This window comes from Fringilla coelebs (genome assembly GCF_963513975.1).
Source record: "Fringilla coelebs genome assembly, chromosome: 6".
NCBI lineage: Eukaryota > Metazoa > Chordata > Aves > Passeriformes > Fringillidae > Fringilla > Fringilla coelebs.
The window spans coordinates 45,461,926-45,488,288 of NC_140034.1; the positions used below are offsets into that span (position 1 = coordinate 45,461,926).

General features: G+C 42.6%; 1 protein-coding gene across 4 annotated transcripts in view; it reads left to right on the top strand.

Annotated features, from left to right (window-relative positions):
- The window catches only part of TSPAN4 (tetraspanin 4), a gene marked incomplete at its 5' end in the record, with an annotated part of 415,229 nt that overhangs the window by 214,448 nt on the left and 174,418 nt on the right, over positions 1-26,363 (top strand). For 3 of the 4 annotated variants that reach the window (XM_084208494.1, XM_084208495.1, XM_084208496.1), the window contains one exon: positions 14,432-14,511. In XM_084208494.1, the coding sequence (XP_084064620.1) occupies positions 14,449-14,511 (63 nt within the window). Of the gene's footprint in view, positions 1-14,178; positions 14,512-26,363 lie in introns of those variants that run through there. The other variant, XM_084208493.1, reaches the window with a different exon arrangement.

The window sequence follows — 26,363 nt, forward strand, 5'->3', positions numbered from 1 at the left end:
AAGAGCTTGGGCCACTGAGGGATTAGTATTGAAATTCAAAGGTTAATTAGCATATGGTGTTAAAAGCAGATGTAGCTTAAGTGAACACTGCTTCAATGCTCTTATCTAGAGAGATGTTTGATCTTGATTCTAAAGAAGAAAAATGAGCTGGCAAGTTGCTGCTCAACTCTGACAAAGTCCAATCCCAAAATAAGTTTTAAAATAAATATAAAAACCTTTAAATTAACCATTCCTCAGGGACATTAGTGAAGTTCTTAAGAATCTAGCTTTTTTTGAAAGGGTATACACTGACACATGCTTGTTAAAATATATTCATTGTAAGTGTACATCCAGAACCAACCTGAAACCTTTGAAAGGTCCAGGGAGTAAGCCAGTCAGGGAAAAGAAACTGCCAACCAGTGTATCATAGAAGAATAGCAAATTGTGAAGCAAGTATTTGAAACAATGTTTTTTTGTGACTAAAATATGTTTCTACTATACTTGTGATAGGCAGATTTTCACATGCATAGAAGGAAAACAGGCACCCAGCTTCCACTGAAACCCATCTTCCCTATTTATTTAGTACATTCCCCAATTATTTTTTCATTAAAACTGAGTCATCTCCTAGATAATCTGTAAATGGTAGCATAAGACTTTTAGTCACCACAGCATGTACAGTAATTGGCTGCACTGAAAATCTGTCTTGTAAATACAAGATTGTAGTTGATTTGTTGTGTAATGAATTGTTCTTTGCCTGCAATGCCAAAAGCTGTTGCCATGAACACTACAAAGTGATGATTTGCTTGCTGTCAAGTCACTCTGGGTATTTACTATTCTGAAATCTTGCCTCTCTATCCCTCTCCTTTGCACACAAAGTGAGAAATCTGAGAAGTGGGAGCACTGTTTTCTTACCCCAAAGAGGGGAGAGCTGTGTGAGTGAAACTGATTTTCACAGGCAGCCATCAGAGGAATACAAACGGGGCACAGCAGCTAAAGCCCTTTGCCAAAACTCTTTGGTGATGGAGAGGCAGCAACCTTTGGGGTTGTTTGGAATGGAAACATGGGGAGTTTTAGAGGCAGTCCACTTTTGGATCTAGCTGGTGTCAAAAGTGCTGGGCCTGCTGGCTTCTGTACAGGAACTGACCTACCTGGGGGTCACCTGGAGTCTGGAGCAAACCCAAATCCTCCTGTGGTCCTGCCCTCTTGGAAGGGGATGATGTCCTGATGATGGATGTGAGGTACAGATGCAATTAAACAGGTCCTTTCCCCCCAGGGTCTTTTCTTTCCTTTTCAGTCACAGTTGTGAAGCCTATATGGTTTTCTTGTTGGTCCTGTGGTTTCATGACAGCTCAGAATGTTATGACAGTAGCAATCCCTGTTCCAGAATTTCCCCCTTGTAAGATCCTTATTTAAAATCCTATCCATCATCCAATCTACTTAGCTAATTGTCAGAGCTTGTCATGCCATGTAATTAAGTTTTGGACAGCATTTAGATGCTTCTTCAGGAGTGTGTAAGGGTGTGTGTGCATCTCTTCTTCCCTGTTACCACAAAAAATGAGTCACACTTCTGGCTGGCTCAGACAGAGCTGCAGACATCATCACAGTAGGTTGGGTGGAGGATTTAAGATTAGGAGCTTCTGTAACCTGATCCCACAGAAAAGCCCTAGCCAGCCTTGCTATTGGTGTAGGGATTTGTTCACAACTGGCTGGGGATGACCAAGGGGATTCTTTTAATCTCATCAGCCTGCTTTTAGGAGCTTGTTTATTATAGCCTAATAACTCTGTCCTGGAAGCACAGGCAGTCCTCAAATTAAGATCTCTGTGTTGGGTAGGAAGGATAAGGCTTCAGCATCATGGATTTGAGAGAGACTTGCTGTTTGCTATTTCTGATGCACACACAGAGTTCAGGTAATCAAACCTCCTTCTCAAATGTTCATGCACTGCACAGACCAGCCTGTCTCTGCCTCTGACTGACTGAGGTGGGAATAAACCCTGGAGCTTCATTGATCTTGGGGAAAAAAAAACAAGTGTACGCATACACAGGTATATATTTTTTTTCTGGGAAAAATGCCAACATGCTGCTTCAAATTTTGAGGCATTGCCATCCTGGGTACACTCTATTGAATTTTGGGGTTGTTTTGTTTTTAAAGCCATGTTATAGAAATTAATGTCAACATGAAAAGTGTTTTTGTTTTTTGCTTAGATTGTAATAACAAAAAGTAATCTTTGAGGTCCTTTGAATGCTCAAACATTATTGCAGCATCTATGCTGTCCTGATTCATCCTAAGATTTTCAATAGCAGCCTAGTAGAAGTAGAATAAAGCATGGCCCTCATTGGAACCTCTCTTCTGTCAGAACTCAGCATGGACAAAAAAATAAACTTAAATCACGGAAAGCTGTTGAAGCACATTCCTTTGTGCTACTGTCAGACTGGGAGGAAACAGTCCTATAACATACACAAAAAAATCTTCATCTGCTTTTATGGTACTTCAAGAAACACAGACATGCAGTTTCTGTGAAATGTTTCTGTTAGAAGGATACAGGCTCCATCGACAAAGTCCTTGTGAGGATGGTTAAAACAAGATTAAAGCATGCCAGAAGCAGGTTCCCTGCCCAGCCATTTCTGTTTGTTGAGTACATCTCTTAATAAATGGTGGTCTTGTGCCCATAACTGTGTGCCTTTCCCTGCAGCCCCTTTCAGGACTGGGGAGACCGAGGTGAGATGGCTGCTGGGTTACATACTCTGCCCATCATTTCTGGGATCCATAGCTGCTAGTCTTGGAATTTCATTGTCTTTGTGTGTAGGAAGTGACCTCCTTTCTCTTGATTGCTCTCCAGCAACCTCTGATTGATCACATCTCAGATATACCCAGGGGTTCCTGCAGTTGTCTCTTCTGCTTTTGATTTAAGAGAGCACATGTAAGTGCAGTTCATCTTTCTAGGTGCTAAGTAAAAAAGGGGAGACAGAAGCAGGCTGTGCCCTGAAAAGTGAAAAATCTGAATAGGAAAGGCAGAGGAAAAAAACGCTTTTCTTTTTGCTTAAAGCTTGGGGCCATGGAGAGATTTACAGCTATGCTCTGCAGTTACATGTGGAGTCTGGCAGAGGGCTGGCTGAATTTCTACAGTAGCTCCCATTGATCTGAGGCTCCAGGTCTATCTACCAGCAATAGCCTGTTGTTGTTTGCAATGCTCTACCCCTTCCTCACTGTTTAGTGGCTTTCAGTGGCTCCAGTCCCATGTAGATCACTTTCCAGCCAGATTTCCCTGCCATTTTTGCTGCTCTGGTATTTCTTAGGAGGTTTCGACATTGGCCTCACATACTATTTTAGGTGTCCGTTGATAAGAACTGAAACAGATTGTAAGTTTTGATGCAAAATAGCATCAGAGCATTGATAGGTGAGGCCAGATGATCTTGACATAATCCCTTTGACAGGGTGGGTAAATCCCACCTGCTGCTTGGCAGGAGCAGAGGAAAGCCTGCAGTTTGGTATTTCCCTGCTGGGGAGAGCAGCCATAAGGGAACGTTGCCAAGCTGTGCTCAAACCAGTTATCTTATTATTGAGAACCACTGGGAGTCCAGGAAGAAAAGAGGATGCTTTTGAAGTCAAGTCTGTCTGTTTATGAGCTTCACTAAGCAGCAGAGACCAGACTGTCCCCAGGGCCAGAGAAAGGGGAACCTCTTGTGTAGTTTCTCTGATCTTTAGGTTTTGTTATGTGGATTTTGTGATCTGTAGTTTAGGATTAAAAAGACCAAAGACCATTTAAGTATGGATTTCATTCTACTGATTGTGTCATCATCCACAGATGTGGAGCCAGCCAGAGTGTATCAGACCCTTGATCAACTAATTAACTTGAGTTGTCAAGCTGCAATCAGTGAATTGCTCTCATACTAAAATAATAATGATAAATTCCTCTCATCTGAAGCTGTCAGCTTCCAGCTGCAACAGACTTGAGTTTGCAGGGTCTGTAACTTACTCCATGAAGAAAAGTCAGATTTGCACCTCTGTCTTGCCAAAGCCAGCTTTAGCTTGGTTCCCTTTCTAGCAGAGTTTGCTGTTGGAGCAGCACCTAAGGCCAGGCCAGGATTATGCTGGGCTCATAGCACAACTGAAGCTGCCATCAGACTGTCACATGCAGCACTGTGAGTCATTTTAAAGGGACATTTTCTAGTTTCAATTGCTTATTGAGAAGCTGATTTGGTTTCTTTTTGGGTTGCATTTAAAAAAAATTGTAAGGGGTATGTTTCTCTTGAAATTCTTCCCGTTGTTGTTTTTTTAGGCGAGAGAGGTGCTACACATTTCACTGTGGGGCAGGATCTAAGAGCTGTCTGAAGGAAAAGGTGTCCAGGATGCCTTTGGGACTGCTTGTCTGCCCCACAGAGCTGGCAGGCCAGCAGGGAGCCCTTGCAGATTCTGGTGGAGATGTCAGCCCTTCTTTCCTCCCTAAAGTTTTCGGAGCTTCAGTGGCCTGTCACATCTGTCCTGTCATACTTGTCACACCTATCCTGTCTCAAACAGACCAATAAAGAAATCTCATTCCACAGTGGTAGGGGGAGTCTTGGGCTCAATCCTCCTGCCTCTGTCTTGCATAAAAAAATTGAATGCCACCTTCTCTGAGAATGACCACTCATAAAAATGAATTTTTTTTAATTGGCTGACCACATAGGAATTCCAAAATGGAAGCAAACAAAAATTACTTGTTTGGCTTATCTAAAAGGACTTGGACCAAGGAATTTGTGTAGCCTTCTAAGAAACAATAACTAGCTTTTACTGTAATGAATCTCTTTGCACAGTGTAAACATCACAAATAGAAATTAAAAGTCCAGTTTACCCTACAGCACAGGTTTGGGTGACACTTATAAAAGGCTATAAAGCATCTTAATTAAAGTTTTATAGGCTCATAATCATGTGTTATTTGAGATAAATATCATTAGCAATACCAGAGCTATGCAGAAGCTTAAGATGCTTTAGATATCTGGAAATACATGTAAAATAAATATTTTTTGAAGGAGGTCTTCTTTTCCCATCAAATAAGAAATCCTGTTTAAAGGCAGGAATGTAGAATACAGAAATCAGGAGGCCTGGTTTTTCTTTGTGCGTTCCCTGTAATTTCTGAAAACCATCATGGAACAGATATCTTTTTTCTGTGAAAAAGCCCCTTTTCAGATGGCTTCTTGGTGATTTGATGCAGAATAATTTTTTAGTGTATAAATCTGCCTTCATAAACATTCTCATAAATATAACACAGCAAACAAACTGCTTGGAGGTCAGACTGCAGAAGAGGTTGACCTTGCATTTTTAGCAGTTTAGTGTATGCTAGAGCTTAGATTTATTTAGGAGGATTAAATTTTGCAAAGGTCCTGTGACAAGTGTTTCTTACAGAGTGGGAATGTCTAAAAGCCTACTACAGACTTATAGTAAGCACTGAACACAAATGCTCAGGTGCAATTTAGGCACAAATTTGGTATTGATTAAATGCAGAATCATAGGCAGTATGCAAAACAGGTGATGACTTTAAAGACTAAACAGATACTTTGGTAGTACCTTTGCAATGAGCATCTTAATTCAGGCACCAATTATCTTTCATTCTGTATCATTAAAACTCTGAGTTATATCTTTATTTCTGTCTGAACAAAGTCTCCATGATGAAAATTAAATAGCATTAAGCATCTTAATAAATAGGGATGAGTTTCTTTGAGCTTCTGTATTATGTTTTGGTAACTGAATTTAGGTGTGTTTTGCAGAAAGGATATGACATGCCTTAAAATACAGGTGCCTCTTCATTTTGTGTAGATGTACCCTTAGGAACATGAGTTTACTTACAGATTTTGACAGTGACATATAAAAAGAGCTGAGTTGTGGTGATGTGAAGAAGTAAATGCAAATATAGGCTTTCTAGTGCAGGTGATACTTTTTATTCCAAAAGAAAATTCTTATTTCAAGCATTAGCACTATTGTACTCACTGATATGTCTATTAGGACTGTAAATCCTAGGCTATTGTTTTAAATAGTTTCCTTGTATGTGTTTGTTCAAATATGTATTTAAATGTGTGTCTGTTACTAGCAGTCCTCAAGTTATTTTTGACTGTTGACTGTCATGAATACTCAGAATAGCAAATCAAAAAGCCAAAGCTTGTGCTCCTGCTCAGAATTTTCTTTTTTTTTTTTTTTTTTAATATCAGAAGCTCCTTTATTTGTGCTTGAATGATTACAGAGATGGCAAGGATATGAGATCCACTGCTGTTTACTTTTACTATGTGGGATGATACAACTCTGGTGATTCCATACAGTATTAAGAAAAGAAACAGTAGCTGTTAATCTTGTATGTAAGAAGATATATCGCCACTTGCATTTTCTTTATACAAGTTCACTACATTTTAATTTTGATATGTAATTATCACATAGTGGTTTTGTTTATTATTCCCTTTCAAATACTCTTCTAATTTGTTGGAGGCTCTTTTATATTTCAGATTTTTAATTTTAAGCTCTGTCCAACACACCTTTGGATTTTGGAAGGGCAGCCTAAGGGAGCTGTGAGCAAATTGAGGGCTTTTGGCTATGAAGAGATGGATGCAGGCCCAGCAGCGCAGCAGCAGAGATCACTTCTCTGGCTGACCCTGGGGTCTTGGCACGCTCACTCACCTCTGCTGACTGAGTTGTTGGTAGGAGTGCTCCTCACCCCATTTCCAGCCCTGTCCTTTGGGCTGAAGGCACCTCCCAGCCAGCAGATCTGTGGGTCAGCAGCCTCAAAGGTGTGTACTCGGGGAGGAATTCCTTCTGCTACAGCAGCACGTGCAGAGTCCAGCTTGATCTGAAGCCTTTGAAACACTGCATTTCTCCTGCTTATGTCCAATCACACTCATGAAAGCATTTAATGTATGCTTACTATTTTAGTCCATGAATATCTCAAAGCAGTGAAAACTGTGGTTGAGTACTCAGTTGAAATGGGCTCTCTGTGACCTGATTCTTAAATGTGCTGAGCGCTCGCTCGGGTGCCTGTGAGGTCAGTGAGCGCTTCTGGGCCTTCATTGCTTTGGAAATGGAGCTGAAATATGGTTATGTGAACTCTGCTTCGTGCTCATATGCGTGCAAAACCTTGGTCCTGTTTTTAGGAATGCAAGACAAGAAGAGAATCCATTTTGAGTCTCCAGGGAAAAAATCCATAAAGATGTTAAAAGGCAGACACTAGTTAGTGAACATTATTGAATCCTTGAGTTTTTCTAAGTCATTGTATTGTTTTGTCTGCTTCTGCTTTCACAATAACTTTCTCCTTTCATTGGAACTGTGCAGTTTAAAGATTTTTGTGCCTGATTACTTTATGCCTGACAGAAAGATCCTGAATACCACATGTGTGTTTGAAATGGTGTTTCTTTGAACATCAGCTGATCTGTCAGGTTAGAGCAAGTAACCTGATTTTAAGAAAACTGGCACATAAATTGCATCTATGCTGCTAGGACCTGCTGACACCACAAAGATAGGTCTTGACAAAAGTTTTATTTGGGCTACAACTCTTTTTGTACGGCATGTCAGATGGGTTCTTTATTTCTGCTCTTTCATTCTTTATTACTGAGGACATTAGTAGGGAAGCAGGCTTTCTGCTTCTTCAGGAATTTGCAGACTGGCACTGCTTGTCTTTTATCTGCAGCAATAATGCTCTCTGTGTAGGTGTCAAATATGCAGAATTTCCTGAGGATACATGGAATCTCCTTACTCTAAAAATTTTACTACTGGACAAAAGAAATAATTAGCAAAGCACAGGATGACAAAAGCCCAGAAAGCACAAGTGGCGAGAGAGCTCTGTGGTGCACAGGGTTTTGGGGGCCGATACCAGATAATTTTTAAGAGATTTTATTTGTTTAGTCTGACTTGGCACCAGCTATTCTGTGTGCATGTACACTCTCAGCACTGTTTGAACACACAGATGCTCTAGCAGGGGTGAAGGAAATGCCCTTAGCCTGAGTCATGCATGTAGGAATAGCAGTGAGTCTGAATCCACAGGCAGAGGTGATGGCAGCAGTTATGCAGATGAGAGCACATAAAAAGGAATGAGGTTTCTGCAAAGTTACTTGTGCACAGGCTTAAATAAAGAGTATTGCAAATCATACCTAGAATATTTTCTCTGTGTCTATGATTATGTTATTTCCATAGCAACTAATTATGCCATAAACCAAAGATCATGACTTCAGGTGACATGTGAGCAGAAGGAGATGAGCTATTAAGAATCGAAGATTTTTTTTAATGCAAATTTCCTTATTTATAAAGAAAAAAAAAAAGAAAGAAAATGAAAGAAACCAACAACCAACAAACCAACCAACCCCGAAGTCTGCTATATAAGTGAAATTGCTTATGCCTGGCATCCGTTTTCAAAGTTTTGTTGGAGGCATCAGTAAATATTTCAAGTAGTTGTAGGTACAACTGTGAATATCAACAAATTTTTGTATTAGCTGAGGAAATCTCTAGAATGTATGATGGTGTTCTCCTGCCCATGCAATCCAGGGCTGAACTCTTTCCAGCAACTATAACCTTTTACAGATACTGAAATTGCTAATGGACGAAGAGGGACCCTGGAAATAAAAGGGAAGGTCTGAGTTCTTAGGTATGTGATAAGTTGGAGGTTGCAGTGAAGCATACTATTTTCGGCTTCACTTAATAGAAACATTCCTATTTCTTTCAAAAACAAAAGATTCTAGAGATTTCCTCAGCTTACAGCTCCATGGTCCTACTCTTTGAGCTGAAGGGCCTGCAGTCCAGAGTAGAACTGATATTGATTGATTTACCTGTTTCTTAGGGGACTGCTTTCTGGGGTTTGGTTTGGGAGCTGGCTTTATGGCCCCCCTCCTGATCCACTTGAACCTCGCTTAAAGTCTTTGGCAGCATGTCCAGACTCATTGCACCATGTGAACTTTTAGGAGAGAGCAGGAGTGAGGGAGGAAACCTGTTGATAGCTGCTTGAATTGATCTGGAATGTTTCCAGGGATGGAGCATCTACAACCTCTTTGGGCAACTTCCTCCAGTATTTCATCATCACATTGAAAAAAAAAATAAAATTCCTTATATATATAATCTGAATCTATACTCTTGTAGTTAAAAAACATTACCCCTTATTGCATGGCTACAGGTCCTGTTAAAAAGCCTGTCCCCATCTTTCTTTAAGCCCCATTTAGGGCTTAAAAGGCTGCAGTGAGGTCTCCCTGGAGCCTCTTCTTCTCCAGGCTGAACAACCTGAACTCTTTTAGTCTTCCCCATCAGGGAAGGTGTTCCAGCCTTCTTGATGGCTTTTGTAGCCCCCCTGCAGACGCCCTCCCAACAGGTCCATGTCTTCCTTGAACTGAGGACTCCAGAGCTGGATGTACTATTCCACATGGGTTCTCAACAGAGCAGAGGGGCAGAATCAACCCCTGTAATCACCCCCCTTGCTGGCCAGTACTCTCAAGTCCCTCTGGGCAGGGCTGCTCTCAATCCCTTCATCCCCCAACCTGGGCTGATACTGGAGGTTGCCCCAACCCAGGTGCAGCACCTTGCACTTGGCCTTGTTGAACCTCATGAGGTTTCCATGGGCCCACTTTCAGAGCTTGTCCAGATCCCTGTGGATGGCATCTCATCCCTCAGGCGTGGCGACTGCGCCACTCAGCTTGCTGGCATCTGCAAACTTGGTGAGGGTGTGCTGTATCCCACTATGTCACTTACAAAGACACTAAACAGTCCTGGGCACGGTTGAGCAGAGTCTGAAAACCTGTGGCAGCATGAGGCTGACAGGTTAAAAATCATATTCTCACTCTCTTTGCTTTGCTCTCTTAGTCATTTATATTCATGCAAAATGAATGTACAAAAGCAAACAAATCAAAGACTCCATCACAAGGCTTTTTTTCCTCCTAGCTGAAACAGCCAGCTTGGCCCTGAACTTTGGTTCACCCTCCAGTCAGAAGAGATGTTTCTCTTAGACTTTTGGAAGAGGTACAATTTTTATAAAACCTGCATCACTGAATCAAACATAACCAAACAGTAGCTGCAAAGAGTGCACTGGGTGAGCAAACAAGGGATTTCTCTCCAGGCGTGCTGCTGAAGAAAAAGGCAGGGCCAGACAGGTTTGATTAATACTTTTCTGTGGTGCTTTCTGTACGTACATGAAATTAAAAAGTTGAGCATTTGGAATGTATTCACCAACTGATCACCCTTAGCTGATTTCAGTGCTGTGGTGTGAAGCAAAGCTAGAAGAAGATAACACAAAGAAGATGCCATTCTTGTAGTAATGTTTGATCTTAGTCATGTTGTTCACTGAAGCTACTGGGACTGATGTCACCTGTCACGTGCATGCCTTTGCACACTCCTCTGTTGCAGAATGGGAGCAGCCGTCACATCCATACCCTGTTTTATATCGTGTATTTCACTAATACATTCTAGCAGGGTTCTTTAAACTTTTATTTTGTGGGTCACTTAACAAAGTCTACTGAGGTTAATTCAAAGTGGGTTGTTTCATTAGGATGATGGAGCAGGTATGCAGAATTTTGAAGACAGTGACAAGAGGTATTAGTAGGGGGAAAACCAGTGCGACTATTAAAGGACTCATGAGACTAAATTAATGAGGAGGTGATTTAGTGCTGTATTTTGTGTGAGCTGAAGGCACCGATGTCTTGTGGTCATGAGTGTTAAATCATGGAGGAAGAAGAGAAAGCAGTATTCAAAATAATAAGGGAGGTGGTGTGGGGTCTGTGGTGGCTGCAGCTCAGGGTGAGGTGCAAAGTGTGGGCTGTGTGTCTTCAGGTGAAAGCCACAGCTGAGGCTGCTCAGAGAAAGGCGTGAGGGATAACGCAGTTAAGAGATCTGCCCCTGATGCCCAAGCCTTTTACAGTTTTTTGCCTGGAGTGCACCTGGTGTCATTAGAGTGGGACTGCTGCCTCTTCTCTTTCAGGGCCAGGGTTTTGGCCGGAGTCAGTGAAGGGTTACCAGCACTCTATTCAAAGTGGCAGGGACAGAGTTGTTATAACCTAAATGGTAGCGTGCCACCAGAATCAATACAAATTGAACCTCTGCTGGTGACACTGCACAGTGCTTGCTTTCTTGTTTAGAGGAATCAATATGAATTGGCCACAGGATGGGAATTTAGAGATGCAGCTGGGGAGAAAAAAAAATAGATGTTAAGCAGAGGTGAAGAGAGGTTACTAGATCCACACCATGATTTTAGGCTCAGTCATTAACAAAAAGTTTTGTGAAAGCTCTAATTTGCCTGTCCTTTGGGTCACCCTTTAGACACAATGACCCAGTGATGCAGTGCTTCCAAGGTTTATTCTTCTTGGTTCACACATCACTTTATTGTTAAACAGCTTAAATGTCAGCATGGGTCCCAGCATGCCCTTTCCATTCAGTTCACACCAGGGATGGGCAAGAGTAGAGTACACCAGCCCTTCTCCTTTTGTTGATTTTCCTCAATCCTCATGCAAGACATCACTCCCTCATGTGAGCATGTCATCCAAGCTGCAGTTAGCCTGTTGGTGCAACATTGCTTTCTCAAGAGTTTCCCATTTAGGCTAGGGATTCTGACTGGGTTTCCTGGTGTAGAAGATTTAATAAAAGAATGATTGTAATGCCTGTTTACTAAATGAATCTGTTTCTAATTAGCTGTTGTTATTATCATGAGAAAGAATAGCAACTACTTGAGAGCTACATTTTACACTTAAGTGCCTTTAAAAAGTTGTCATTTCCATGAGGTGTGCTACAGGATGATGGTGAAAAGAGGCTGGAGAAAAAGTACCCTTTATTGCAAGGGTTATGCAGGACCTCAGCCTTCCTCACACGTTTTCTGCATCTGTCTGAAACATATCCACCGTGTGTGGATGTTTATTACTTTTTATTTAAAAGAAACATTTAGGAACTCTTCCTTCTACCTTAGATCCTGGCTTTATGAATTATTCCACTGTATTAAGGACTTAATTCTCATAAGAATTGATGATTTCTCGCCTTCAGGAAAGGGGAAAGCAAGTGATTTCTAACCCTTTTCTTATCCAGATAGCAATGAGCTGCCTTTGGGCTTCAGTTGTCTAGTTTACGGTAAATATGCCAAATTCTCCTCTGTTAAATGCGGTACCATGGACACCCTTGTTAAATCACAGTTATCTGACTTGTCACTGCTTCAGCATAATTTGTGTGCTGAGCTGTACCCAGCTTTTCTTTCACCATTTAGTATGATGCTCCGTGCACCAGCATTTTTGTATACTGACAGAAAATGTAGAAAATATTTGAATCATTTTTGGGTTTCTATTACCAAACTGGTCTAGTTGTAATACAGGTGAGAAGAAAGGTTGGAGGCAGAACTGTTTGGTACCACATGAAAAATTAACAATATACTGGGAACTCTGAAAACAGATCTGCTTCCACTGGACTATATTTATGTGCCAGGGAAGGAAGACTCCTTTAAGGGGGCAGAGTTCATATCGTGCAGGAGAGGGAGGGGAGTAGAAAACTAATTGGAGGTAGGGAAATCAAAGAGTGGAAAAGTTGTAAGTCATCAAAGTTACTGAAACAGATGGTGCAGGAGTTATTACCCTTGTGTTTTGTGCTCAGGTTCTTTCTCTCTAAAGCTTGCACCAGGTATGGTCAGTGTGTTTATAGTTTGTGGAGGAAATGAAGAGAAATAATTAGACTCTAAGTTTGCAGTTTGTAAATTAACAGAATTAGAGGGTGGTTTGCAGGGGCGAACTGCTTAGGCTGTGCAAAACCAGCTCATTTTACTTTTACTAATTTGATCTTTAATTAATTGGTGCCCGTGTCTCTTGATTTATGCTGAGACTGGCAAGATGCTTCATGAAGGAAGCCTGTTTTCATCTTGATTAATTCTCTGCTGGGCACCCGTTTTAAAAAAATCTTAGCCAGCCATCTTTTGACGTGGTTTCAGTGGGTTACAGTCAAAATCAAGGGGCAGACAGAGAGGAGGCAGACAGATAAGGAGGTGGCACATACGGTGAGAAGTGAATTACTTGCACAGGGAGTTTGGGTCAAAGATGGTAAATGAGTCTTGCTTTCCTGAGTATTAATACTGTAATTGCCACAGTTTCAGTAAGATTTTTCCTTCCCGAAAAAGTTGTGTGAGGCACATTTTCAACTCTTTACTGCCTGTGGGAGCTGTCAAATTTTAGGGAAGTGCTCCCCAGCGTACGGAGCGTGATGCCGATCAGTGCGTTCTGACAGGGGGACAAATGACCTGGCCATACGTGGTGCTGAGTGATGATTCCGTGCGACTGAGCGAATTAGGAGCATCCCGGTGATGGATCCGCAGCGGAACGAACGAGCCTTCCGGCAAGGGGAGTACGGTCTGTCCTGACCCCGCTCCCCGCGGAGCATCCCCAGCGCTTTTGCGTACGAAACCTTCACTGCACTTACTTCTTCCCGTTCCTTTCGGCAGCGCCGCCTGCGTATCCGGGCAGCCCCGCGAAAGCCACCTGCACCCAGGTTCGGGCTCCGCGCGGCTTCGCCGTGCTCAGAGTTTGGGGGCGGGGGGCCGCGGCCCCGGGCGGGGCTGTGAGGGCGGGCTGTGGGCCGGGGCCGGGCCGGGCCGGCGGGCGGGCAGCGCCATTGGCGCGGCGCTCGGAGGAGGGGCGGCCGCGCCGGGAATGGAGCGCCGGGGCTGGCGTGCCACAGGCGCCCGCCGCGGGAGCGGGATGCGGGGATGCGCGAAGTGAGCCCGGCGGCGCGGGGCTCGGCGATGTGGCCGGCGGGAAAGGGTCACGGCAGCTGCTCGCCTTTCGGATAATTCCTGCCCCTGCCGCGGGTCTCGGGCAGCGGCACTCTTGTCTGTGTGTGGCATGTGGAGCCGGGGTTTTGTATGGCATTTGCGAGCCGAGCGAGGTCACGGTTCCTTTTTTTTAAATTCTTTCCTCTGGGTACAGTATATCTCTCCGTGATTTTTCCTTCCCTGGTAGCGGGGTGGTCCGGGAGGGACGATCGTGACAGTGACGGGAATGTTTACTTGCGCAGAAGTCTTTCTCATGTGGAAGCACGCTGCTCCCTAACTTCTGGCTAAGCAGACTTCAGTTCACCAACTTTGCTGCCGCACAGCACGCGTAACTCCTTGGCAGGATGGCAGACGAAAGAACAGCTGGTGCAAAGCAATAGGGGATTCCTAGCGAGGAGGAGGAGGAGGAAGGAAGATCACCAACCTTTCACCGACGGCTGTCAGAGCAGCAGGAACGGGACAGCTGAAGCCACCATGCGCAGGTCCAGCACTGATGAGTCCACCTATCACAGGAGCCCGTCCCTGGACAGCAAGGATTACAGTTTCCCAAATGGCGCCTTCCGTCGATACAGCAGCATGTATGGTGGCCAGTTTGGGGCTGCCAGCAACTCTTTTTTTGGATTTCATACCAATCCAGGCCCGAAGGCCACCAAGGCTAAGTACACGACCCCCAAGGGAAACAAGTACGTTGTCTTTTACCTGGATCTCTCATTTATTTTTCTCCTAGAACTGAAGAGGTGCAGCATGGCTCACAACTGCCTGCAGTGTATCAAGTACCTAATGTTTGTTTTCAACCTTCTCTTCTGGGTGAGTACACGTTTAGAACTGTGAAACGGTTTTTGTGTCTGTTTGCTGAGATGGAAGATGAACTTGTTGCTGCTTTTAGACTTAGGAGTTGAACAAAGTGATGCCTAGGCTACTGCTTGTGTGGCCTCATTAATTTGCGTAGATAACCTGCAGAGGGATTTCTTCATCCTCTCATTTCCTGGCCTCCAGCTGCATTTCAAAACTGTGGTAGAAGACAAAGTGTGTGTTTATAGAGGTCAGTTGCATGAATGCCTTCATCACTTTGTTCCAGTGAGAGCTGTACACTTTTTCGTGCCCTGATCTTTCATTCTTATGTGTTTGCCTCAAAAGTTGTGCATAGTCCTAGAGAAATCACTGAGGCCATTCATGGTTGTAAGGTTCAACACGTGCTTACATCTGTTGCTTTATTGCAGATGGCATGATGTACACTTGGTACATCACCACATTAAAGCCTGTATCAGGAATCTCTAGGCAGTCATTCTCTGTTGCTGTCAGTGGTGGGTCCTGGCATTGCCATTCCCTGTTGAAGACGTGGGTGGAGAGAGACCAGAGTGCTCCTCTCTGCTTCTGGGGCTGCTGCTCTGTGCCAGGAGCTTATCAAATCACTGTGAGGCATGCGTGTGTTATCATCTTTTTAATAAATTAGGTGGCCGGGCACTTCACTCCCTGTAATGGAGTGTAGGCTGTAGCTGGGGACTGAAGAAGTGTGGTGGGGGGACTCACATCACAAATGCTGTTAGTCCTGAGAAAAAGGGAGTAGCATGTTTGCTAGGGCAGGACAGATTTCTAGTTCAGTTTCTTGTCCAGAAACATACGTGGGAAGGTCTGTTACACGATGCTCAGGAGGTGCCTTTGGAGGGCTTGTTCCTCCCAAGTGGCTTATTAGCATGCTGAGGGAAATGAGGAGCATTGTGAGGTGACACCCTCCTGTCCCGGCCCTTAAGGAGCGGGTGTGTGTTTGCAGCTGGATGTTACCGCGCCCTGTTACTGACTGACTGTGCTCTCCTGACTTGTTGGAGGTGCTCGGAGGGCTGTGAGTGAGATGGAGAGAGCTGTTCTCTAGTGTGCGCTGCTGTACAGCTGTTCAAAGCCAGGCATGCTGCAGTGCATCAGAAAACACAAAGTGCAGGCAACTCCTGCTGACCTGAGTCATACCAAGAATCAGGATGTGACAAACTGTGCCCCTGAACTGGCACAGCACTAACCAGAGCTGTGAAACACAAGGAAGCTGCTCTCTTTGCATCCTAGGTGAGTTAGTAGAAAGAATGTTGTTAAGGCTGCATTCTGTCTAATTCTGGTTGCTTCTGCTTCCCTAAAAATCATCTAATATTTATTGCAGCTTACTCCAGAGATTTCTGAAAAAGACAAACACTATCTTTCTTGCTTTTTTAAGTTTTGTGCTTCTACTGACTGTCCCTGGTTGAGATTATAGATAGCACTGTTGGTTGAAGTGTGAGCTAGAGAAAAGTAGTAGGGTGCTGGCATTAATAGCTCTTTTCAGGACTGTGCACAGCACTGCCCCAAAGGATACAGGCATTCTGATTTCTCTTGCAATATTCATCTTCCACTGAAACATATCCATGTGATGAGAAGAGGTACTGCTGCAAGTAATGTGTGTGTATTTACAAAGGCAAGGTTGCACATAATAGTACATCTTTGCCATGCTTTTCAGTAGGAATGCCTCAATATTTTGGGAGAGAAAGAGAGGTTTCTGTCTACCCCCTAAAACCATCAGAGCTGCTCCAAGCTATGCTTGGAGCCAGAGAAAGGGCAGGGGTCCCAAAAAGAGAATGCCTGTGTGGCAATTGGGCTCTAGGTGAACTGAAGCATGCAAACAGGGCGGTGGGTGGTGTCAAATACTGCAGCACGATCTCTGGTTTGTTTCCCTTTCACATGCTACCTGCACAGCAGGAGTGATGGATGATCATCATGTCCAAATGAGGTTTGCACAGCATGTAGTTGTAATAGATGCCGCTCTTCACCTTCTCACAGTGAAGAAAGTAACTGAAAAAAGATGATTTTTAAAAGTACTGGCTAGTCTCTACTTAGTAAAAGGAGAGAAAAAAAATTATTGTGACCAGAAATCTTAGAATGATTACAGGTTGATGATGCTGTTGTTTTGTTTTTCATGTTATTTTTAGTTATCTGTCATGTTTTACTTTGTGAAATTAAAGGAAAACATCTCTGCAAGATGATAGGATTTCTCTTTGCATATATGCTCATGGAAGTTTTTCTGGCTCCACCTTTCCTCTCCACCCTTCTCTAGGTAGTTGGTTGGTAACAGGCAATAGTTTCAGTAGGAAGAGGAATTTATTTGTCATGTATTGAGAGCAGTCATTGCATTAAATGAATTAAATAGCTATTATAGCCTGTTCCCACTCTTGATTCTGTTTTGAAAAAATGCTTTGATTTCTGTCAGAAATCATATTTTCATTTTCTTCTTCCTGTTCCTATTCATTAACTCCAGTACATTTTGTGCATCTCTACAGCCTATTTCCCAGTACTTTCAGCTGTCTTTCCCACAGTGTGGCAGAAAACAGTCCTCAGCCCTGTGCAACTCTAGTGGGATTTGTGCTGCCTTTCTGAGGAAAAGATCCTTTCCTTACAATACTGGTGAATTTATAGGAAGCAAATTCTCTGAGACCTTGATTTTAAATGTTCTTGTCAGGCTTTGTTGGATTAGGTGCTGTGCTCATGCTGTAAAATTTTTAAAAGCTGTCACATAACTGAAAACAGAGCAAATTTCTCCTTCCCTTTCTCATGGTTAAAGGGAGCAAAAGGCTCCTTCACAAGCGTCAGAGTCTGAAGTACCTTGTCAGTGTTGATGCTGAATCAGTCCATTGGTACAGCAGACTAGCAGCTATTATTGTAGAGAAAAGAATTGGATACTCCTAAAATAGCTCATTTCTCCATGAGGAGCCCTGTGCAAATTGCTCTTGGTGCATTTGCAGCTACTCTGGGGTATTAAGGTCCTGAAGTATGGGCAAAACAATATTAGAGAGAAGCATTGCTTCTCTAATGGGAATTTCCATCAGTGGCCATTCCCTGGAACAGTGCCAGATGCAGATGAGCCATCATTGTATCACTGCACTCACTGGTTTGTAAGCTCCCAAAATAACTTTTGTCACCTGATTCAGAATACTTGCCTGGCTTCATTCATTTTTATTGACTTAGATTTTCATTTGTTGAATTGCTGAACCCTTGAGACTGAAGATCACCTCAGATGATCACAGAGCAGAATATTTTTATTTCATAATGAAATATTTTTATTGCTCTGTGACATACCCAGGGAAGAACATTTGTTTTCCACATTCTCCTCCAGACATCCAGCATTTCTTCACAGTCAGTAAAACAAACTTTTCTCTGCTTTTAATCCAAGGCTCTGGTGTCTTATCTTTCTTTTTTTTTCCTCCTTTTTTTTTCTTTTCTTTTTTTTTGTGGAAAAGGTGGGATATATCCTAAAGGCTAAGAGAGTTCTGTCCAAAGAAAAGCATCATTCCCTGAATCCCCTTGACTTATGCAGCATCCCCACTTGTTTCAACTTCTAGCTTCCAAATGTTCAAGACTTAAAAAAGGAAATTTGCTAACTGTAGTTCTGTTGCCAGTGGCTTATGCTTTCCTTAGATCCTGTGCTAGGGAAAACTACCTAGAGAGGTAGCAGTTTGCCCTTCAAATAACTGAATAGCTAGCTCACTCTTCAGGTAATGCTTTAACCAACAGAGAAATTCAATAGCAAAATGCTGTTGTTCGAAATCTAGTTATAAAGAGGAGATGGCAACAAAAAGAAAGGAGGGAGAGAAGTTTATTATTTGTCAAACTTACCATTAGTTATTTCTCTGTGTGTGTCTCCTTTCCATTGTTAAAACATGCTACATTTGTATGCACTACAAAGCAGTCAAAGCTCGCAAAAAGTTTTGTGAAATCTCTGATTTCATCAGGTAGGCTCCCAGTGATGCAGGGGAGTAGTCTCTGCTCTCTTGAGAACTTGGGAGTTGCCATCTACTGGACACACTGTGGCTGAAATGAGCAGTTGGAATTCTGCTTTCCACCTTCCTGGATGAAGTGGTGAGGCAAGGCACTTTGCTTTCTTTTTCCATTTGGTCCATATTAAAATTCCCAGCTGATGCAGCTCTGGAAATGCTTTAATTGGCTTGTGAGACACAAAGTGCAAATCTGAAATGTATGGAAACACAGAGCCAAGGAAGTGGCAGGTAGCACTAGTGAGTGCATCAGGATCTGTGTGGGAAAAACCCCAAGAACCTGTTTAATCTGATTCTAGGGTCCAGCTCTGGCTCTCTTCCTCTGTCTTTGTTGCTGCTGATAGTTTGTGGACCACAGTTTGAGAAACTCTGCACCAGTGAGTACTCCTGGCCTGGTGCACTGATGATACTGCCAACATTACTCACATTTAATTAGAAGGAGAGGAAGTAATGAAAATGAGGAATCCCTCATTACTGGCATCATTTTACTTCCTTGTGCTCCAGCAGCACAGGTTGTCTTGTAAGAACTGTGCAAATGTTTATAATATGTGGAAGACTGACTGCGCAGGACAGCTGGAGAAGGGAACAGCTTGGTCTGAAAATGCACCATGGGGTACTGGATTGTGTTCAAGTGATCCTGGCCAAATTTGGCCAGAGGGTAGCTAGAGGGGTGTCTCTTCAATTCACTGTACCTTGTTGGGAAACCATCTGACATTATTAGCTTGAGAAGAGCTGTTGGCTGGAAGGTGGAGAATTTTGTAAGAGAAGCAGCTTATTTCATTGAAGCGGATTCCTTTTCCTTCATCTGCATCCTCCATCAGTCAGCTGAATGAGATTGATGGTTGAAACAGCCAGAAGCTCTACAGATTGTTAGTGGCTGAGGACAGCAATCATTTTGTGGTTATACTTGGCTGCAGTCTTAAGTTAGTGGAAAAAGAATTACCAATAGAGCAGTAAGCCATTTTGAAAGCAGGTGCCCCATTTAATCATCATTACAGATGCAGATACAGGTGCAGATGTTCTTCTCTGATGGGCAAGGGCTGCAGCCCATCCCATGGGGCTGAGCTTACCAGTTGCAGCTGCTGGGTGCCCTTCTGCACACCTCAGTCACATCCCCACCAGCTGGGTGCTGCTCTGAGAAGAAAGTTTGATTAGAAGTAAGTCAGGCTGTGTGTTTTCAAATGTGTGAAAGGTGCCTGATTAATCAGCAAAGCAGGCTTTGCTTCTGTATAATTAAAACATGGGAAGTTTACCCCAGAATGTCATTTTCTCTAGCTGCCTCTGAGTTTATGATTCTCCTTTCTTACTTGCCCCTTCCAGAAACTGCTCAGTCTGATTGGCATATTTCTGAGGGTTCTCTGAGAATGTGTTTTTGAGGAGCATTGCCTTTAAAGGAAAGGAGAGTCATTTGATGTGGGAATTACAGACTTTAAAAAATGGCATTTCCATGAGAAGCAGAACTATTGAAGGCTGATCTCAATGTGAGAGAGAGATGATTGTATTACCTGATGTCTGATTTATATGGGCACCAATTAGAGCTTTTTCCACAGTGGCACCATCCATACAGTCCCTCTGCTGTGTGGGTCCTGATGTCTAATAGGGACTAAAGCTCATGCCTGGTGAAGACATTGCCAAGGGCTACATTTGCTATCTAAATACATACCTTCTGAAAACTTTTAGGAAGTTAATGACTTTAGAAGAATGCATATTTGTTAGATCAGGCTAACAGTGGGAAATGGGCTCATGAGTTATTCATGGGATACTCAGCCAACACAGTTCTTTTTCATAATCTTCTTTTCCTTAGGAAACCAGGTTCAGAAGGCTGTTAATAGAGGAAAAAAGCACTTTAAATTTGACCATATAATAGATACAATTTTCAAATTGCTTACTGCTTTTGTTGCTCAAGACAAGAGCAGTTCCATAGCATTAGGTATGTTTACTATCATATTGATAAGCAGTGAGTAGATGCCACAGGATATGGCCATGTTGCAGGAGTGGACAAACTGGCCTCTTTAAAGCAGTGAGGCAAAAGGCTGCGAACATAATTCCCTCTTCAGGACAATGATAGCTACTAAATCTATTGCAGCCAATACTTTGACCTACACAGAGAAAGAAAAAAGGCAGGTGAGATAATTTTTGTCATTATTCCTCTTCCTTCTTTTCTTTCTTGGCTTGAAGACTTCTGAAGGCTAGCCAGTTCTTTCTTACACAGGATTTCTCATCACTGGGGCTATGATCAAGTAACTGCTACAACATATGCTGTCACCTCATAGTTCATTCTGCCCATGTGTTACATCCCTTTCACCCCCTTTGGGTCTTTATTTTAGAAGAAAAATCCCCATACTTTTTGGCCAGGGTATTGTTTGCAACTCTGTATCCACAGAGTATACAGGAGGATGAAATCCTAGTCTCATTTTGTCTCTAGACACTATTTTTAAATCATTACAGCTGTTATTACTACACTGTGATTCATTGACTTAGAATGTAACTTTTGGCTAAGGCTGCAAATCTGTACAAGTTTGAATAATATACAGTATCTATATAAAATGTATAAAGACACTTGTTTCTGTTATTTTTAGTGTAAACTGAACACAGCGGGGTCAGAAATGAAATGTGGTGTTGGGTGGAATGAATTCTGCATATTCATGAAGATTGGAGACAGTAAATTGTGTTCTTAGTACTGTCCTGTAATTGTTTCTCTGGGAAATGTTAAGCCATCATGAGATGCAACAGAAGTAAATGAAATTGAAATTGCAGCCTGTAATTAGACTGTCATATTGAAACACATCTTAAATCTGTCTTCAGTATTAAAACCACTTCTCCAAAAAACCCTTCCTGCCTGTGTCAAGTGCAAATGACTGCAGAGCTTTATAACATGTTTCAGGTGAGGCTTGTTCTGAAGATGAACACTGAACATTTGAAATAGTGGTTTGAATGAGGCACAAGGTTTGATATGAAATGACAGAGGATCAGAATGAATTGGTCTTTTAGGTTTTTATACACAGACCTCCAAAACTTTTGGATGATTGCTGTTATATTCTCAGTAAATGCATTCATTCGCTACTCTATGAGCACCAAGACTAAGTTCCTCTTCGTGCTGCTACACTTGGAAAGGCTCAATGGCTTCCTCCATAGGAGGCAGTTCTGGGTTTCAGAAGTTCTAAGAGATTTTTTCCCCTGCTGTGCTGTGCTCTCCCATTAGTGGCACTTGCAATTTCCAGTCTTGTCACAAGTCTTGGGACAAGCTGGAAGTCACCTGTACTAGTGGCAAGGCTGCACATCTCCTTGGCAAGTACCATACATGAGTGTGTTTGGTGTTGTTGAACATTTGGATTCTTCCCCAGGTTATCTTGCTGTAGAGCATTTCTGTGACATTGCTGACATTCCCTACTCCCTCAGTATTCACAACTGGCTGTTTTGAAGGTGTATACTGGGGCAGGTGGACCTATGGCTTTTCTATAAAACAGAGCTCCAGTTTGTTGTGAATTGCTGAAGCATTCAAATAATTTCTTGATTTTCTTTCAGTAACAATTTTTTCATACCTTCTTTTCCCCAGTAGAAGCCAGAACTTCACCTGTGGTTATTTGTGGCCACTTTATTACACTGCTTTTGTCCTAAAGTCCCCTTACAAATTAAACTTCAGTTGTATGCTATCTACCACATTGCTCCTGACAAGTTTGCAAATGTTTGTAAACAGACTGCCTTCATATTGGCCAGCTGAACATTTGTACTCTTGTTTTCTAAGTCACATTCATCCAAGGACAAATTGGTTATTTATGTCTCAATAAATCTTTTCACTAATTCATCTGTAGCAGCCTGGGAAGGAGCTGAGGGTGACATATTCAGTACCATTTTCTTGAACAAAATAACTGGAACTCTGGATATTAATCGAGTTCCACTACCACTTGCAGTCTGTTTTAAGTTCCAATCATTGAAGGCCAGAGCTTTAACACATCTACCATCTGCTTTGTACTTATTAATGCAGAATACTTGGTAGTTTTACAATGACTTTGTAAACTAAAATAAAGAAGACAGGAGTGGTCAATTATGTCCAATACATATGCTGCCACTACCAAAAAATACACCGAAGCATCTTCGGCATGAAAAAGCAGACATTATTTCATTGTTTATTCACGGGTCATTTCAGGACCTCCTACCACAAGACATTTTCACTTTTGCAGTGAACTAGTACTTTCCTGGTGTTTGCAAGCCCCAGAGTGTATAGTAATAAAAGTCTGGTGTGAAAAAGGAGAGACCCTGAGAGCTTTATGGCTCCTCTTTCAATGCAAAGAAAACCAATTTGAGTGTGCATGAGTCCATTAATCTCAGCCCTAGGTATAATAACCAGTAAGAGCTCATTTTCAGGTTTTCATGGCTCCCTGTCCTTTGTCAGTGGTGGCATTTAGTTTGTACTATGGAGAATGTGTTGCCTGTGTCTTGTGCTTTTTGGGTGCCCCTGCCCTCCCCGGCAGATGTGCTGAGGGATCTCCATGTGCCTCTTGGTTGGGGTGTTAGAGCTCTGTGTCACGGCTGGAGCATGCAGCTCCACTGCTTCTCTTCAGACAGGCTTTTCCTGGTGCTCCTTACTGGGGAAAGCCGAACCTAGTGGTAAACATGATCACAGTGGTTTTGGTAGCCAAACTGGGGAGTGTCTTTGACATTTCCAGCTAAGCTCTTTCATCCCTTTCCCATTTTGGCACTGTTGCATTCTGAAAAGGCGTAATAACATGGCAGCAAACAATACATGTTTTGGGGGGATCATAGGGCAGATAAAATTGCTGCTCCAGTGCCACAGATTCAACTTAGAGGCAAAGAAGCAGTGTAGTAAGTTAGGATCTATCTATATGAATAGTCATCACTGAAACCCTGTGTGTAATCTATGATTACTTCCATTTTTATTATTTGGGTAAATTCGCAGGATCTGAAACGTTTTTACCATACTCTCGCCAGTCTGTCTCCTTGATTATGCTCTTGCTTGTTAATTACAACACTTATCCCTTCTCTCACTCCAATTTCCCTTTGTAAGTATGTTTTAGGTAGATAATTCTTGGAGAAACATTGACTAACAGTCACTGAGAAAAACATCCTGTACCTAAGGAGAGCATGTGTCTCTACTTATGGTATTGGTTAAATTTTAATCCTGAAGAAACACAGACTGGACAGTTCCATGGTGTTTTCCACTGCTGACACTAAAGGGATGTTTCAGTACTCCAGTAAAGCCTTAGATGAAATTCTTGCATTTTTTAAGTACTGAATTTCTTTCTGGCTTCATTTCTCAGAAAATACTCAGTAGGATTTCAAGATTAAGGCTCTGGTCTTTCATCAAACACAGGTTTTGTTTTCCTTTGATTTCTTAGCCACTGGTACCTTTCTCTTAAGTTCTACTTGCTCTACCCAGAAGTTATTATTTTCAGACTGGAGCTTGGAAATACTTCATTCTTTGTCACTGCAGTTGAAATTTCTCTTTCTAGAGCAATATCCAACCTATTCAGTTCCTAGCTTAGTGTTTTTAGCACAAGCTGCTGACAGTTACATGTTGGCTTCGCTGCAATAGCAGTGTGGATTTCCCTGTGCATGTGTTGGGAGCTCCCTTTGCAACCAAATCCATTTTAGTAACTCCCTAATTCTGATGTGAAAATATGAAAACAGCAGAAGGCCCTTCATTATAGATCTCACCCGCCTAGCTGGAGGAGTATATATGTCTGTCTGTATGCAGTACTTTGTTCTCCCTTGGGCTTGGCACTTGTACCCTATTTTCCATGGGCTCCAAATATAACTGGCCAACTAAGAAGTACAAAATTCTCTGGCACATTCCTCTTCCCCTGGTTGTACTTTTTCATGTCACTCTATTTATTTCTGAAAGAATATGATTTAACTCCATGAGATTTTTACAACTTCTGAATACATTGCCCCTTTTAAAATTTTCTACAGGCTTTAGCTTTGACCTAAACTTCATTTGTATTATGAAATTGTTTGTGATGCTGCAAGCACACCATGACATTTCTCTGTTCATGGCCTGCTTTTGTTCAGGAAACATTCAAGTAATGATATTGTAGCTCCCTGGCATAGACATAAAATGAAAAGTTTCTAAGCTTAAGAAAGAAAATGCGAGTTGAAAGTGATATGGGATGTCATATTGTAAACCATTTGGTGCAGCATGTGCGCTTGTCCTCATCACGTGGCTGAGCAGCTGCACAAATGCTCCATATTGCTGGTGAGATCTGAGCCAGGCCTTCATGCTTTAGAGTCACATTTGATGCCATCACTACCTGTTTTTGCATTGCTTGCCTTTGCTTATTGTTTGTGAGTTGATCCTCTTTGTGCATCATCTTGTTTTGTCATAACTGAAAAATGCTTTGTTGGTTTTTTTATTTCAGTCACGTGTTGAGCTTTTGGGATCTTTCCCCCTCTTTTATTATGGCTATAAAAGTGGAAAGGTTCTGTGGCCACACAGTGTCAGTGGGCTGGGAGCTCTGTAGGATTCACATAGTCTTGGCACATGCTTTGCTGTCTGCTGGTATAACAGGAGCTGTTAGGCTGCACAGCAAGTTACAGGCTTAAGTTCCCAGTATGCCCGGTAAAACAGCAATCTTTTTCTCATCACAGACATCATTAGTGGTTATGGACTGTTGCAGTTGCTCAACAGAGTTGTCAAATCTTCCCCTTGTTTGCCAAACAGGTCCATTTTAACCAAATATCAGTCCAGTTTAACTTGTATTCTAACTATGTGTCAGGTTTCTCACAGATGCAGTGCTGCACACAATAGTTTTAGTTGGATTTTTGGTTTTGTCTCTGCAGCTTCACCTGCTTTATTATGTTTCTGAATTAGACTCTTGCCCCTATTGCCAAATGCGTTATTCTTTCTTTCTAAGCAGTATTTGTAAAGTGGGGAAGCTGCAGGGACACAGCTGGTTTCCCTACAGCTGTGCTGTGTTAATTAGCTCTGAACCTTTAAGCCTCAGCTACCCATGGACTCTACTGCAAAGTTTATGTGGCTTTTGCTGCCGAAGACAAGGCAGGCAGTGCCAAGGGCTCAGATGGCGCTGCAAGGCTGCACGGAGCTGTCCAGCCTGGAGCTCCTGAACCCCGGGCGCAGGTGCTGTGCGGGTCCTGCAGGAGGTGTGGCGGGGCAGCGGGGATGCTCATGCCGGCATTGCTTAAGGGAAGGGTTTCCCTGTTGTGGCTTTCAGGCTGGAGACACGTCCTTGTGCCAGTCCATAGTTGTACTTCTACCTCTGCACAGGGAATGGTGAGAAGGAGAGGGAGCAGAGCCTCTCTGTGGGGTTGCAGTTACAGGATCAAGCACAGCCTTTCTTGGTGCCGCTGTTACTGATGGCATCTGCACGTGAGGGTTTGGTGGGAATGTGGAGGGGGGTACTGGTGTATGCCAGCATCGTGGAATGAGGCTGTTCTCCAGTATATGAAGAGGTAGGTTTCATCAGGAAAAGGTGAGCTTTATAAAAAGGGACAGTAAGAAGATTTTACAAGTTATCAAAGTCCTGGACACATTTTCTGAGATCTCCAGAGCCTTCCAAATGGTTTGAAGAAGCTTTGTTGTGGCAATTCAATGCTGCTGCTGATTTTGTCCTCACCTGGACAAGCAGATGTTTAAAAGAAACCCATGAAGAGCTATAGGAAACAACAGCTGGATGTTCTCAGACATACATACATGTACCTCAGACATACTCTTTGATTTGTGTGAAATACAGAATAATTTGTTTTGTCTGAACCATTTCATTGCTACATGCATATGTGTGTGCATGTGTGTGAGAGAGTGAGATAACTGAGTTTTTGTGAGTGGGTGTTCAGTTTTGGCTAACAAGATCCTCTTTCACTTAGAATTTGGAATAACAAGTGACAGCAGTGGAACTT